At 40.5% G+C, this 14,101-nt stretch overlaps 1 protein-coding gene and 1 non-coding gene across 11 annotated transcripts in view; both read left to right on the forward strand.

The window, feature by feature from the left end:
- CHD8 (chromodomain helicase DNA binding protein 8) overlaps window positions 1–14,101 on the forward strand; it is a 68,089-nt gene that overhangs the window by 44,250 nt on the left and 9,738 nt on the right. For 8 of the 10 annotated variants that reach the window (XM_037987576.2, XM_037987579.2, XM_037987582.2 and 5 more), the window contains 17 exons: window positions 850–971; window positions 1,123–1,366; window positions 2,615–2,791; window positions 3,734–3,877; window positions 4,134–4,389; window positions 5,960–6,170; window positions 6,405–6,600; window positions 7,114–7,281; window positions 7,481–7,660; window positions 8,112–8,222; window positions 8,552–8,748; window positions 9,002–9,201; window positions 9,283–9,463; window positions 9,546–9,635; window positions 9,914–10,017; window positions 11,655–11,784; window positions 13,678–13,753. In XM_037987576.2, coding sequence (XP_037843504.2) covers window positions 850–971; window positions 1,123–1,366; window positions 2,615–2,791; window positions 3,734–3,877; window positions 4,134–4,389; window positions 5,960–6,170; window positions 6,405–6,600; window positions 7,114–7,281; window positions 7,481–7,660; window positions 8,112–8,222; window positions 8,552–8,748; window positions 9,002–9,201; window positions 9,283–9,463; window positions 9,546–9,635; window positions 9,914–10,017; window positions 11,655–11,784; window positions 13,678–13,753 — 2,787 coding nt within the window. The remainder of the gene's footprint in view (window positions 1–849; window positions 972–1,122; window positions 1,367–2,614; window positions 2,792–3,733; window positions 3,878–4,133; window positions 4,390–5,959; window positions 6,171–6,404; window positions 6,601–7,113; window positions 7,282–7,480; window positions 7,661–8,111; window positions 8,223–8,551; window positions 8,749–9,001; window positions 9,202–9,282; window positions 9,464–9,545; window positions 9,636–9,913; window positions 10,018–11,654; window positions 11,785–13,677; window positions 13,754–14,101) is intronic. The other 2 variants (XM_007990741.3, XM_007990747.3) reach the window with 1 other exon arrangement.
- On the forward strand, window positions 12,206–12,315 carry LOC119620370 (small nucleolar RNA U6-53/MBII-28). The gene has a single exon (XR_005236903.1). It is a non-coding gene; the product is annotated as a small nucleolar RNA U6-53/MBII-28 (small nucleolar RNA).

The following is a 14,101-nucleotide window of genomic DNA, read 5'->3' on the forward strand; positions in this document are numbered from 1 at the left end:
TGTCATATATTTTCCTACCCATTAATTCCCGTTTCCCAGGTTATTTTAAATCAAATCCCAGATTCATTTATTTCATCTGTAAATATTGCAGTGTTTTTGCTAAAAGAAATAATACCATTATTACACCTAAAAAAATTTAATCATTCTTTAATATCATCAAGTCACTGGTACCAGTCATTGCATACATTTCCCTGATTGTATTCTAGTTTTTGTTAAATTATTTAAATTTGGTTCTCAATAAGGTCCATATATTGCTATCAGTTAATATGTCTCAAGTTTCTTGTAAGCTCATTTTTGATCTCCTCCTCTCCCTCCATTATCATTGTCTCATGAAGAAATCAGGTGATTTGTTTTGTAGGATTTTCCATAGGCTGAAGTTTGCTAATTACATTACTCTTGGTACTTTTTTACATGTTCGCTGTCCCTGATATTTCACATGAGTGCTTAGGTTTAGAGCAACACTGTCCAATAAAACATTTTAGAGCTGTGCTGTCTAATACAGTAGTCACTAGCCATGTGTTTTGTTTGTTTGTTTTTTAACATTGTAGAAAGCTCTGTTAGACATCACTGTTCTACAGGCTTGATCAGATGTGAGAGGGAAGCCAGTAACTGCTTCATAGATGGTGGTGTGTCCTTCCATCAGGTTGTGTTTTGTGGTGATGTCAGCCATTTGTGATCATTATGGACCCATAAAGTAACGTTATGAACTCATGAATTTAAATATATTTGACATGTTTTAATCCAAACAATGGTGTTTTGAATTGACTTTAACTATTAGAACTTACCTAGTTAAGTCTTACCTTTTGTTAGTGTCTCCACTCCATTTATTCAAACATCTTGTTTTTTTAGAATCGTCCACAGGCAAGTGCCTGGAAGAAATTGGAGCTGTCACATGAATATAAAAACAGAAACCAGCTACGGGAATATCAGTTGGAAGGGGTCAATTGGCTGCTCTTTAATTGGTATAACAGGTAAAGGAAAGAATGGGCCCATAAGATGTAAGCTTAGTTCTGGGATTATTTTTATTTGTTTTCTATTGAAACAATTTCTTCCTACATACTCTATTTTTTTAAAGATAGTATCTTTTAACTGTTTTTTTTTTTTCCCATGGTGAATCTGCAGGCAGAACTGCATCCTGGCTGATGAGATGGGATTGGGCAAAACTATTCAGTCCATTGCCTTCTTGCAGGAAGTATATAATGTGGGCATCCATGGTCCCTTCTTGGTCATTGCCCCACTGTCCACAATCACTAACTGGGAGCGAGAATTTAATACATGGACAGAAATGAACACTATTGTGTACCATGGCAGTCTGGCCAGCAGGCAGATGATCCAGCAGTATGAAATGTACTGCAAAGATTCACGGGTAAGTTGTATGTCTTGGGAATACTATAGCTTAGAGAAAGTTAGCCAAGGTACCTGGTATTTTAGGGGCTATATATGAATAGAAGACTTTTATCGAAAGTCTTAAATATGCCTATGCAAAAATGCCTATGGTTTAAGGCATTTTTGTATAGCAGTGTGCAGGGCATTTTTTTGACTTTGCTTTGATCCAGTAGAAATTCTGATTTTATTTGTGAACATGCACATTTTAAGTAGAATTTTGTTAGATCAATGAATTGTAATCACAGTATTTTATAGAAATTAAATTCCTTTAGCCACTTAATCTGTGTGGTGGTGAGCTTATTTCTTTTCCCCTTTTTAGTCTCCTGAAATTTTCATCAAAATCAGTTTCTTTTTCTAAATGGTCAGGCGTGGTGGCTCATGCCTGTAATCCTAGCACTTTGGAAGGCCGAGGTGGGCTTATTACCTAAGGTCAGGAATTCGAGACTAGCCTGGCCAATATGGTGAAACCTATCTCTACTAAAGAGATAAAAATTAGCCAGGTGTGGTGGTGGGCACCTGTAATCCCAGCTACTCAGGAGGGTGAGGCAGGATAATTGCTTGAACCCAGCAGGCAAAGGCTGCAGTGAGCCGAGATCATGTCGCTGCACTCCATCCTGGGCGACAGAGTGAGACTGTGTCTCAAAAAAGGAAAAAGATCAGTTCCTTTTTCCGTGTAAATTTGAAAACAAAATTGGAACTACCTATCGTGTATTAGCATGAATTTTATGGTTTTTCTACTATTAGTTTTCTTTATTTCTACCAAATCAAATCTTCTTGTCATGTTTTGCAGCTTTTAATTTTGTTAAAATGATTTTGTTCTTTTGTCAATTTTTAGACATCAGCCAATATTATGTTCTGTATTAGCTATTTTCATTTTTATTATCTTGTATGTTTCAGCATTGTCCAGCAGTTGTGGATTTCATTGTTAATCAACAAAAGATCTAGGGCAGAGATACATGAGCTAGGCATACAGCAGAGTAAAAAATGTCTAGCCTCTCATTCAATGAGTCTGTCATTTTCCCAAGAAGCTGAATATGTTGAGGAAACAATGTATCTTACATTCAGTGATATGGCACTATTTTTCAGGAAGATAAACAGCGGTGGAGGTGGGTGGTGGTGCAGTTTGTATTTCCTATTAAACATGCCTTAATATAGACAAGTAATTCAGAAGAGCTCCTCATTTAGATACATTTTAGGTTTTTTCTGACTCTACTGCCTTCATGCTTAGGGACGCCTCATCCCAGGCGCATACAAGTTTGACGCTCTGATCACCACTTTTGAGATGATTTTGTCAGATTGTCCTGAGCTTCGTGAAATTGAGTGGCGTTGTGTTATCATTGATGAAGCCCATCGACTGAAAAACCGCAATTGCAAGCTGCTTGATAGTCTCAAGCACATGGACCTGGTGAGTTCCACACTGACTTGTGGGCAGAAACAACTGGAATTCACCTTAATTATTTGTGGTATTAAAATAACCCTCGTTTAGCAGAGGAGAAGAAAAGTCTGAATCTTAGTATTGAACAGTGGGGATGACCCATGGGAATAGTAACCTGAAAGTCATGTAAAAGTCATACATTTTAGAATTGGGAAGTTTAGTGATAACCAGAAGGAGAGGTAGGAAACTATATTGGTTACCTATTACTACATAACAAAATACTCCAAAACTTAATGTCCTACAACAAGTATATTTTTCATGATCTTCTAGCTCAACCACTTAGGCTGAGTTCAGCTAGTTGGTTCTTAGGATGCTGTTGCCTGGAGTCAGTATTGCTGCAGCTGGCAGTTGATGCTGGTTCTTATCTGGAGCACCTGGGTTCCACATGGCCTCTCATCCTCCATAGGCCAGATTGAGCTTCTTTGTGTGGTAGTCTCAGGGCAATATTCTGAAACTCACAGTGTCACTTCCACTACATTCTTGTTCTGGCAAGTAATAAGGCAAGCCTAGGGCTGAACCTTGATAGGAACAGCAGCAAATTAATGACCATATTTAATCCAACTCAGTTACATTCCCTAGAGGACAGCAGATTTTAGAATATCTGTGGAGAGTTGAATATGGAGAGACATATGTAATTGGAATAAACATGATCTGAATTACTGTTTTTAAATTTGCTTATAATATTTATGTTATCTCAATATATTAATGTCAGAGGGATTTCTTGAATGCTTTGTGTTTATCGAAAGGGGAGAAATGGAAGAAAAGTTAATGGACCAGTGATCTGGTCCATTCTCATCATTTTATAGATAAAGAAATTAAAGGTTATATCTGTTAAAGATTATATACTTGGTAGGAAACCCCAGAAGTCCATCATGTTTTTTAATTTTATTCTTTTGTTTCCTCAATTTCTAGGAACACAAAGTGCTGCTCACAGGAACACCATTGCAAAACACTGTAGAAGAACTGTTTAGCTTGCTTCATTTCTTGGAACCATCACAATTTCCCTCAGAATCAGAGTTTCTCAAGGACTTTGGGGATCTCAAGACAGAGGAACAGGTAAGAAATCTATCTGATGAGGTACTAACTCAGGACAAAAAAGATGAAGTTTGTACAAGGCAGACATCTGTTGTCATGGGTATCTCAAGGGCCTTTCTGAACTCCTTATAACCTTGTGCCTACATCATTTGTGGCATCATCCAAAGTATACATTTCTTAGATAATGGAAAACTGTAATTTTTCCATGTTTCTACATAATGTGAGAATGTTTGCCCTCATATTATTGATTTCTTTTTCTGTCTGTAATGGACTATAGGTTCAAAAGCTACAGGCCATTCTTAAGCCAATGATGCTGAGAAGACTCAAAGAGGATGTTGAAAAAAACTTGGCACCCAAACAGGAAACTATTATTGAAGTAGAGCTGACTAACATCCAGAAGAAATACTATCGGGCTATTTTGGAGAAGAATTTCTCCTTCCTTTCCAAAGGGGCAGGTCATACCAACATGCCTAATCTACTTAACACAATGATGGAGTTGCGCAAGTGCTGCAACCACCCATATCTCATCAATGGTGAGGGAATTCTTGGTATATACCTGAACTTCTGAGTACCTGTGTTTACTTTCTAGATGATACTCCTTGGGGACAGTGGATGCATTGACTCATCCAACCTAATTTGGGGTGGGGACTGAGGAATGGGAAATGGTTCCCCTTTTAAAAAAGAGGTTCTAAGCCTGGGCAACATGATGAAACCCCACCTCTACAAAAAATACAAAAATTAGCCAGGTGTGATGGCAGGCATCTGTGGTTCCAGCTACTTAGGAGACTGAGCTTGGAGGATCGCTTGAACCCAGAAGGCAGAGGTTGTAGTGAGCTGAGATCGCACCACTGCACTCCAGCCTGGGCGACAGAGTGAGACCCTGTCTCCAAATAAAGTAAATAAAAACAATTCTTATTTGGAATGTTTTTCCTCTAGTTCTTTCTACCCCTTTGATCCTGCATAATCTCCAAAATTAAATAGTATTTGCTGTTTAGAATTTCATGAATAAGAACTCAGGTTAGCCACACAGTGGCATGTACCTATAGTCCCAGCTACTTAGGAGGCTGAGGCAGGAGGATTGCTTGAGCGCATGAGTTTGAAGCTAGCCCTGTCTCGAAAAAAAAAAAAATCTCAAGTTACTGTGTTCCTTGGATAAATGTCCTCATCTACCCTCCATTTTGCTGTTTCTGTCTCTTTTTTGGGTGCTGATAGTGTGTTCCATCTTAGTCCTTGTCCACATACTTACATCTTTTTTTACCCAATTATCATAGGCCTGCCTTACTTGGCATATTTTGTATGACACAATGAAGGATGATTTAAATTTTTTATTTTTATTTTTATTTTTATTTTTATTTTTTTTTTGAGGTGGAGTTTCACTCTTGTCACCCAGGCTGGAGTGCAGTGGTGTGATCTCGGCTCACTGCAACCTCTTCCTCCCGGGTTCAAGCAATTCTCCTGCCTCAGCCTCCCAAGTAATAGGGATTACAGGCGCCCACTACCACGCCTGGCTAATTTTTTGTATTTTTAGTAGAGACAGGGTTTCGCCACATGGGGCAGGCTGGTCTCGAACTCCTGACGTCAGGTGATCTACCTGCCTCAGCCTTCCAAAGTGCTGGGATTACAGGCGTGAACCACTGAGCCCAACTGATTTTTTTTTTTTTTTAAACACAGAGTCTTGCTTTGTCGCCCAGGCTGGAGTGCAGTAGTGCGATCTAAGCTCACTGCAACCACCACCTCCCAGATTCAAGCGATTCTCCTGCCTCAGCCTCCTGAGTAGCTGGAACTACAGGCCTCTGCCACCACACCTAGCTAATTTTTGTATTTTTAGTAGAGACAGGGTTTCACCATGTTGACCAGACTGGTCTCAAACTCCTGACCTCAAGTGATCCATCCACCTGCCTCGGCCTCCCAAAGTGTTGGGATTACAGGCGTAAGCCACCATACCCAGCCGATTTAAGATCTTTTGGTGCTAAAATTCTGTGTGTGAGAAATGTTGGTCTAAAGTTAAATTACATTTTTTTCCCTTTGCTTTCTTGATTAAATAGACAACAACCCTAATATGGTTCACTGGATCTCAATTTAACTTGATTTTTCTTTTGGCAGGTGCTGAAGAAAAAATCCTAACAGAATTCCGTGAAGCTTGCCATATTATACCTCATGACTTTCATCTGCAGGCCATGGTGCGTTCAGCTGGCAAACTGGTTCTTATTGACAAGTTACTTCCAAAACTTAAAGCTGGTGGCCATAAAGTTCTGATCTTCTCTCAGATGGTACGCTGCCTAGACATCCTAGAGGATTATTTAATCCAGAGGAGGTAAGAAAAGAGTCATCCTAGCCTGTGGTTACTCTGTCCTCATAAAGCAGCAAAAAGTAGGAGGGCCTGAGTTTAATTAGAGTTGACGAATTGCAATAACAGGAGTTTTTAAGATTCTCACTCTCAACTTGGGTTTTTGACCAGCTGTGATATGGGAGTACTGGTATTGATCCTAGCCTGCTGTTTTGGTCTCCACTTCTGCTTAGCCACTTATATTTTTTTTTCTGTGAACAGGTACTTATATGAACGCATTGATGGGCGAGTTAGAGGAAACCTTCGACAGGCTGCCATTGACCGCTTCAGCAAACCTGACTCCGACCGCTTTGTCTTCTTACTGTGTACCCGGGCTGGTGGACTTGGTATTAATCTTACAGCTGCTGATACCTGCATCATCTTTGATTCAGACTGGAATCCACAAAATGACCTGCAGGTAAAGGAATTCATTGTCTTAGGGAGTAACTACCTAACTTGGGAGATTTTTCAACAAGAATGGGATCTTTTAGAAAGGCCTTTCAGAGAGTTTGGAATTGTTTCCTTAGTTAAGGGTGGCAGTTAGGTCAGGGAATCAGCAAACGTTTTCTGTAAAGGACAAGATAGTAAATGTTTTAGGCTTTGTGAGCCATCGATTCTCTGTTGAAACTGCTCACCTCCAAATCCTGTAGCACAGAAACAGCCATAGATAATATGTAAATGAATGGGTGGTCCCACCTGTGTCCCCATTGAACTTTATTTATAAAAACAGATGTCCACGCAGACTTTAGTGTGCTGACACCTGGTCTACATGATGTGGTGATAATTTCATCTTGAAATTGACTCTTGGTTTTGAGTTGATCTCATGGCTGCTCTATAGAGGTGAAAGAGTCATAAATTGGTATTTTGTATCCTTTCCCCTGCTAATTTTATGATATCTTTCTTCTTTCCTTTCATTTTTATTTTAAACCAGGCCCAGGCACGATGTCATCGAATTGGGCAGAGCAAAGCTGTGAAGGTGTACCGCCTCATCACTCGTAATTCCTACGAGAGAGAGATGTTTGATAAGGCTAGCCTCAAGTTGGGATTGGATAAAGCTGTGCTTCAATCCATGAGTGGTCGGGATGGCAACATTACTGGAGTGAGTCTTCTTAGTTTATAGATAAGTTTGTAGTGAATCATTGTGATAGAGGAAAACAAAAGCTGTTTTTACACAGGGATTTGACTACCTTATTTGGATTCTCAATTATTATTTCTTAAAATGTAATAGATAAAATATTATGGCATGGTTAGATATTATTCTGTTGATAGTCTTTTCATCTTTCTATTGGTTTTTACAGATCCAACAGTTCTCTAAGAAGGAGATTGAAGATCTTTTAAGAAAAGGAGCATATGCAGCCATCATGGAGGAAGATGATGAAGGCTCCAAGTTTTGTGAAGAGGACATCGACCAGATCTTGTTAAGACGAACTACAACCATCACCATTGAATCTGAAGGAAAAGGTTCCACCTTTGCCAAGGCATGTTCTGTCTGTGCCAGATGCTAGAAAGGCAGAGATAGAGACTGGAATCTCTAGGATTTAATTATGTTTTTATGCTGGGGATGGTGGCTCATGCCTATAATCCCAGCACTTTGGGAGGCTGAGGCGGGCAGATCACTTGAGGTCAGGAGTTTGAGACCCAGCCTGCCCAACATGGTGAAACCTTGTCTCTACCAAAAATACAAAAATCAGCCAGGAATGGTGGCATGTGCCTGTAGTCCCAGCTACTCAGGAGGCTGAGGCAGGAGAATCACTTGAACCTGGGAGGTGGAGGTTGCAGTGAGCTGAGATTGTGCCACTGCACTCCAGCCTGGGCGACAGAGCAAGACTCTGTCTCAAAAAAAAAAAAATGTTTTTAAAACATAGTTGCTGATTTTGCACCACTTAAAAAAAAAAGGTCAGCTTTACCTCTACATTTGTTTTTCTCTAGGCAAGCTTTGTTGCTTCTGAAAATAGGACAGATATTTCTTTGGATGACCCCAACTTTTGGCAAAAGTGGGCCAAAAAGGCTGACCTAGACATGGATCTGCTCAACAGCAAGGTGAGTTTCTTCTTTTAGGGAGGAAGTATTGCAGAAGACTACACTTCTTTCAGGAGTGTTTACAGCTACTCTTGATTATTTGATGCTAATTGTTGTTTATGATGGTGTATTGTATACAAGGGCTGTTGTGGATACTTTCTGCCTAGGAGGCCCCAGAAAAGTAGTTGCTTTCTGAATAATTTTGCTTTCTGTAGATTATTTTACATGTCATTTTTAAAAATCTCTGAGTATCTACACGTTACATCCAAGGTTATTGTAGTCCACAGTTGTCTTATTCTTTTCCCATGAGCAAATCAGGAAGAGAACTACTTCTTCTGTTCTCTTCATAGAATAATTTGGTAATTGACACACCTAGAGTACGAAAACAGACGCGCCACTTCAGCACTCTGAAAGATGATGACCTGGTAGAATTCTCTGATTTGGAAAGTGAGGATGATGAGCGGCCTCGCTCCCGCAGACATGACCGTCATCATGCCTATGGGCGCACTGACTGCTTTCGGGTGGAAAAGCATCTCCTGGTGTATGGGTAAGACCCCACCTTACCGTTAGAGGCAGTACATGCTGCATCTGCATCCTGATACTCTGTTTGCCTTTCAAATTGGCTCTGATTAGTGAAGGGATCATGTGAAAAAATATTTGCCTTGGAGGGAGTTCTTTCTGTTCATTCTGTTACTATGTTTTTTAAGATCTTTGTTTCACACCTTTTCAGAGACATGATTCTGAGGGGCAGGGGACGACCATTTCTCAGAAAAATGTTAATGTAGTTTTATGTTCTTTAGTTGGGGGCGATGGCGAGATATTTTAGCTCACGGGCGCTTCAAGCGGCGTCTGACTGAACGGGATGTGGAGACCATTTGTCGGGCCATTCTTGTGTGCTGCCTCCTACACTACCGTGGGGACGAAAACATCAAAGGCTTCATCTGGGACTTGATTAGCCCAGCCGAAAATGGCAAGACGAAAGAATTGCAGAACCATTCAGGTGATTATCAACTCTTTACTTTATGTTTTCCTGTAGGTTAATCTAATCCTTTTCAGGTCCAAGGGTTTTTCTCAATCCAAGTCTTTGATGTCTCCCCTTTCCCAGGTCTGTCTATCCCTGTGCCTCGTGGACGCAAAGGAAAAAAAGTCAAGTCACAAAGCACTTTCGATATCCATAAAGCAGATTGGATCCGGAAATATAACCCTGACACTTTGTTCCAAGATGAAAGTTATAAGAAGCACTTGAAACATCAGTGTAACAAGTAAGCATAGAATTTAGCAGACATTTTCCACCTCAAACTTTCTACACTGTTACTGAGCCAACTCTTCCTCCTTCCCTTCTAGGGTGCTGTTGCGGGTACGAATGCTATACTACCTGAGGCAGGAGGTTATTGGAGACCAAGCAGAAAAGGTGTTAGGGGGTGCCATTGCCAGGTAAAATTCTGCTATATATTTTTTTTATTTATGCCCTTGTCTTATTTGAGGAAAGATTGGTTTGCTTATTTCATTTTATGCTATCTTTGGGATACCTGATAATTTAAATCTATATATCAGGTCTTTAATCCTATACTTGACACTAGTGGGAGGAAATAGGGTAGATGCATGAGTATTTAAATTAATGGATACAGGAAGATACCTGTAATAACCTTTGCAAGGATTCTCACTTTAATTTCCTGCATGTCTGTGCTGACTCTGCCCTCTTATACCTTTAGTGAGATTGACATATGGTTCCCAGTAGTGGATCAATTGGAGGTTCCAACAACATGGTGGGACAGTGAGGCTGACAAGTCGCTGCTCATTGGAGTCTTTAAACATGGTATGTACCTTCTCCTATTCTACTCCTTTCATACTGAAGATTTATGTTCACAGATGAAACATTTATCAAAATGCTTCTGAGAAATAACTGAGTTATCTAATTGATCTTCAATCAATTTGAGTAGGAAATTAGTTCTTAAATATCCAGAGCAGAGCAGTTAGTTCCTATAAATAGATGTTCAAGAAGGACCAGATGGATAGGTAAATCTCAAGGTAGGGAGCCTCCCATCTGTTCTCTAATCACTGTTAGCAGTGTGTTACTGCACTGTATGCTGTGGTAAGTTAGGGTCCCATGAATCAGAGCAGGTAATACACCCCAACTATTGTTAATAATAACCACACTTAGTTTGTATGACTTTCCTCTGGATGCACGCTAGCGTAACAATTGCAGCAGACCATCTTGTCACAGTTGTATTTCTGGGCATGTAGGCAGAGGGAGGGGTCAATAATGTTACCTCAGAGGCAAAGCACCACCTGCAGGGTGGACTCTTTCTGGATGTTATAATCTGAAAGAGTGTGGCCATCCTCCAACTGTTTGCCCACAAATATCAGATGCTGCTGGTCAGGTGGGATGCCCTCCTTGTCATGGATCTTGGCTTTGACATTTTCACTGGTGTCACTGGGATGGACCTCAAAGGTGATGGTTCTTCCTGTGAGGGTCTTTACAGAGATCTGCATGTCTATGTCAGCTTGGCCACCTCACAGAAGAGAAAGAGCTGAAAATCTTCTATTTTCGTAAATGTCCCATTTGTCTAAATGTTCAGTAGTCACTCTGATACAGGTATGAGCAGCAGTTTTTGAGTGAAATAAAAATAGAGTATAAGAAGGGAGACTGACTAGCCAAAACAAAAACACAGTGGGGGTAAGAATATTTCCTTACTCTCATAGCAGTTTTGCCTAATACCAAATCCCAGGCACTAAAAGCAGTGAGCATTAACTTTCAGCCAAGTGACTTTGTGAATTAGAATGTCTTTTTTTTAAAAGAATACTTTTGGGTTTTTTTCTATAAAATAAAAGTAATGGCATTTAGTCTACATCTTTTTTGAGACATTTAATGGGATAAATAACACTGCAGGGGCCGGGCACAGTGGCTCACGCCTGTAATCCCAGCACTTTGGGTGGCCGAGGCAGGCGGTCAGGAGATTGAGACCATCCCGGCTAACACAGTGAAACCCCGGCTCTACTAGAAATACAAAAAAATTAGCCGGGCGTGGTGGCTGGCGCCTATAGTCCCGGCTACTCAGGAAGCTGAGGCAGGAGAATGGCGTGAAGGGCGGAGCTTGCAGTGAGCCGAGATCGTGCCACTGCACTCCAGCCTGGGCGACAGGGCAAGACTCTGTCTCAAAAAACAAATAAATAAAAATAAATAAAACTGCAGGCAAGGCATGGTGGCTCACACCTGGAATCCCAACACTTTGGGAGCCTAAGGCTATCAATCAGTAAAAACCCTTCATGATTCTAAATTGGTATAAAAATGTTAAATATAGTAATAAACCCAGTAGTTGTCCAAGATAACATTCTAACTATTTTTTCCATTATGAGCAGTATAGAACATATTCTATTCCAGCAGCATATAAAGTAAGCATAAAGGCAAAACAAATCTCTCATTTTCTTCAACTATGACCCTTTTTCTTCTAGGCTATGAGAAATATAATACTATGAGGGCAGACCCAGCCTTATGTTTCCTAGAAAAGGCTGGCCGACCAGATGACAAAGCAATTGCAGCAGAACATCGAGTGTTGGATAACTTCTCTGACATAGTAGAAGGGTAAGCATTAGTATTTATTCTTTTAAAACTCTAACTTATGCTGTGAGGTAACTCTAGCCTTGACTGAACCCAGTGGGATTCTTAATTGTAATTATACTCAAAAGTGACAGATCCTTAGCAAAAATAGGACAAGCATAAAGGACTCCATAAACTGCATAAACCACATGTTGCCATAAGATACATCTGAGGGTGAAAATGAATGTCACTTGTAAATGGCTTATTTGATGTTCTATTTGGTTTGGTTTACAACACTTTTCTGTACAGCTGCAGTAGCTGAGAGGATAACTGGTCTCTTGAAAGATAATGGCCAGCAGCTCTTGTAAGTTGCTTCTGTGGAAGAGCCTTAGGCACTTTCAGCCCTGGTTTATCATCTCCCAATGGTACCTGACACATAAAGGTACTTATTTTGCCTGAATACATGTCCCAATGATGAGTTGCCATGCTAATACTGAGCCACCAGGTAGGGCAGTGTTGCCCTGGTTTGGGTGCCAGTGAGTTTAACAAAACTTCTCACATGAAGATCTGAGGGGCATGTGAAACAGTTGGCTTAATTAATGAATACCTACCCATTCCATCATGACTGAGAGATTTCTCTTTGATGATCACACCCTCAGTTTGCCTAGTGTAGGACCCTCAGAGGAAATTGGGTTATTTTTTCATTGCAAATCATTTATGCCACCTGTCTGCTCAGAAGAACAAAGTAATAAAAACAAAAAAGCATGAGCCATTCAAATGAAGTAATAAAAAGTAAATAGTTGGGTAGGAGGAAGAATTACATAATAAAAAGTCCTGTCAAGAAAAAGGAACTGTGTTGATCAAAGTGTTTCAAATTCAAGCAATTATGAATGGTAATTGTCAATTTCTTGTTATTATTTTTATTCCATTGGATGCTATACCAGACTGACCCAAAGTTTTGCACCTGGCCTGCCATTCCTGTGAACACGAAATTAAATACTAAGCCAGGCACTGTGGTTCATGCCTGTAATCCCAGCCCTTTGGGAGGCCACGGTGGGTGGATCACAAGGTCAGCAGTTCGAGACCAGCCTGGCCAATAAGGTGAAACCCCGTCTCTACTAAAAATACAAAAAAAATTAGCCAGGAGTGGTGGTGCATGCCTGTAATCTCATCTACTCAGGAGGCTGAGGCAGGAGAAACACTTGAACCCGGGAGGCGGAGGTTGCAGTGAGCCGAGATGGCACTACTGCACTCCAGCCTGGGCGATGGAACAAGATTCCATTTCAAAAAATAAATAAATAGAATAAAATAAAATAAAGACTAGGCCAGGTTGGGATCACTTGAGCCCAAGGGTTTGAGACCAACCTGAGCAACATGGCGAAACCCCATCTCTACTAAAAATACAAAAATTGATCCTGGCTACTCAGGAGGCTAAGGCAGGAGAATTGCTTGAACTTGGGAGGCATAGGTTGCAGTGAACTGAGATCGTGCCGCTGGAATCCAGCCTGGATGACAGAGTGAGACTCCGTCTCAGGTTAGGCATGGTGGCTCGCTCTTGTAATCCCAGCACTTTGGGAGGCCAAGTCGTGTGAATCACTTGAGCCCAGGAGTTTGAGATGAGCCTGGGCAATATGGCAAAACCCCACTTCTACAAAAAATATAAAAATTAGCTGGGTGTGGTGGCGCACACCGGTAGTCCCAGCTACTCAGGAGGCTGAGGGAGGAGGATCGCTTGAGTCCAGGAGGTTGAGGCTACGGTGAGCTGTGATAGGGCCATGACACTCCAGCCTGGGTGACAGAGTGAGACCCTGTCTCAAAAATAATGCTAATAAAGATTATTTAATGCTAGATATACATGTGGCTAGGTCTTCATCCTAGGTCCCCTTAGTGATAGAAGATACATTATTAACATTTTCCTGTGCCTCTGCATAATTTTAGGGTTGACTTTGATAAAGATTGTGAAGATCCTGAATATAAACCACTCCAAGGTCCCCCAAAGGACCAAGATGATGAGGTAAGGAATTCTCATTTGAGTCTCACTTTTCTCTCTTACTAGTTTTAAGTCTTCTCCCATTCTCTGAATCTTGAAGTATATTGGTTAATTTATAATACAAAGTGGAAAATGAATTATACCATTTGAGAATAGAAAGTATTAATGGAAAAGATTATAATGCCAGTCGGGGGAGATCAGGGATAACTTTTTGGAGGAGCTGGACATTGAAGGATATTATTTGACTAATAAATTCCTGACTTCTATTATCTTCGAGTCATTAATAGGAACTGACCTTTCAGGTTCTATTTTCTTGTTCTTTTAGTTGGTTGTTACCAAGTTTTTGTGGGGTACATTTCTTTAGAAGTTTTT

This window comes from Chlorocebus sabaeus, chromosome 29 (assembly GCF_047675955.1).
Source record: "Chlorocebus sabaeus isolate Y175 chromosome 29, mChlSab1.0.hap1, whole genome shotgun sequence".
Classification (NCBI taxonomy): domain Eukaryota; kingdom Metazoa; phylum Chordata; class Mammalia; order Primates; family Cercopithecidae; genus Chlorocebus; species Chlorocebus sabaeus.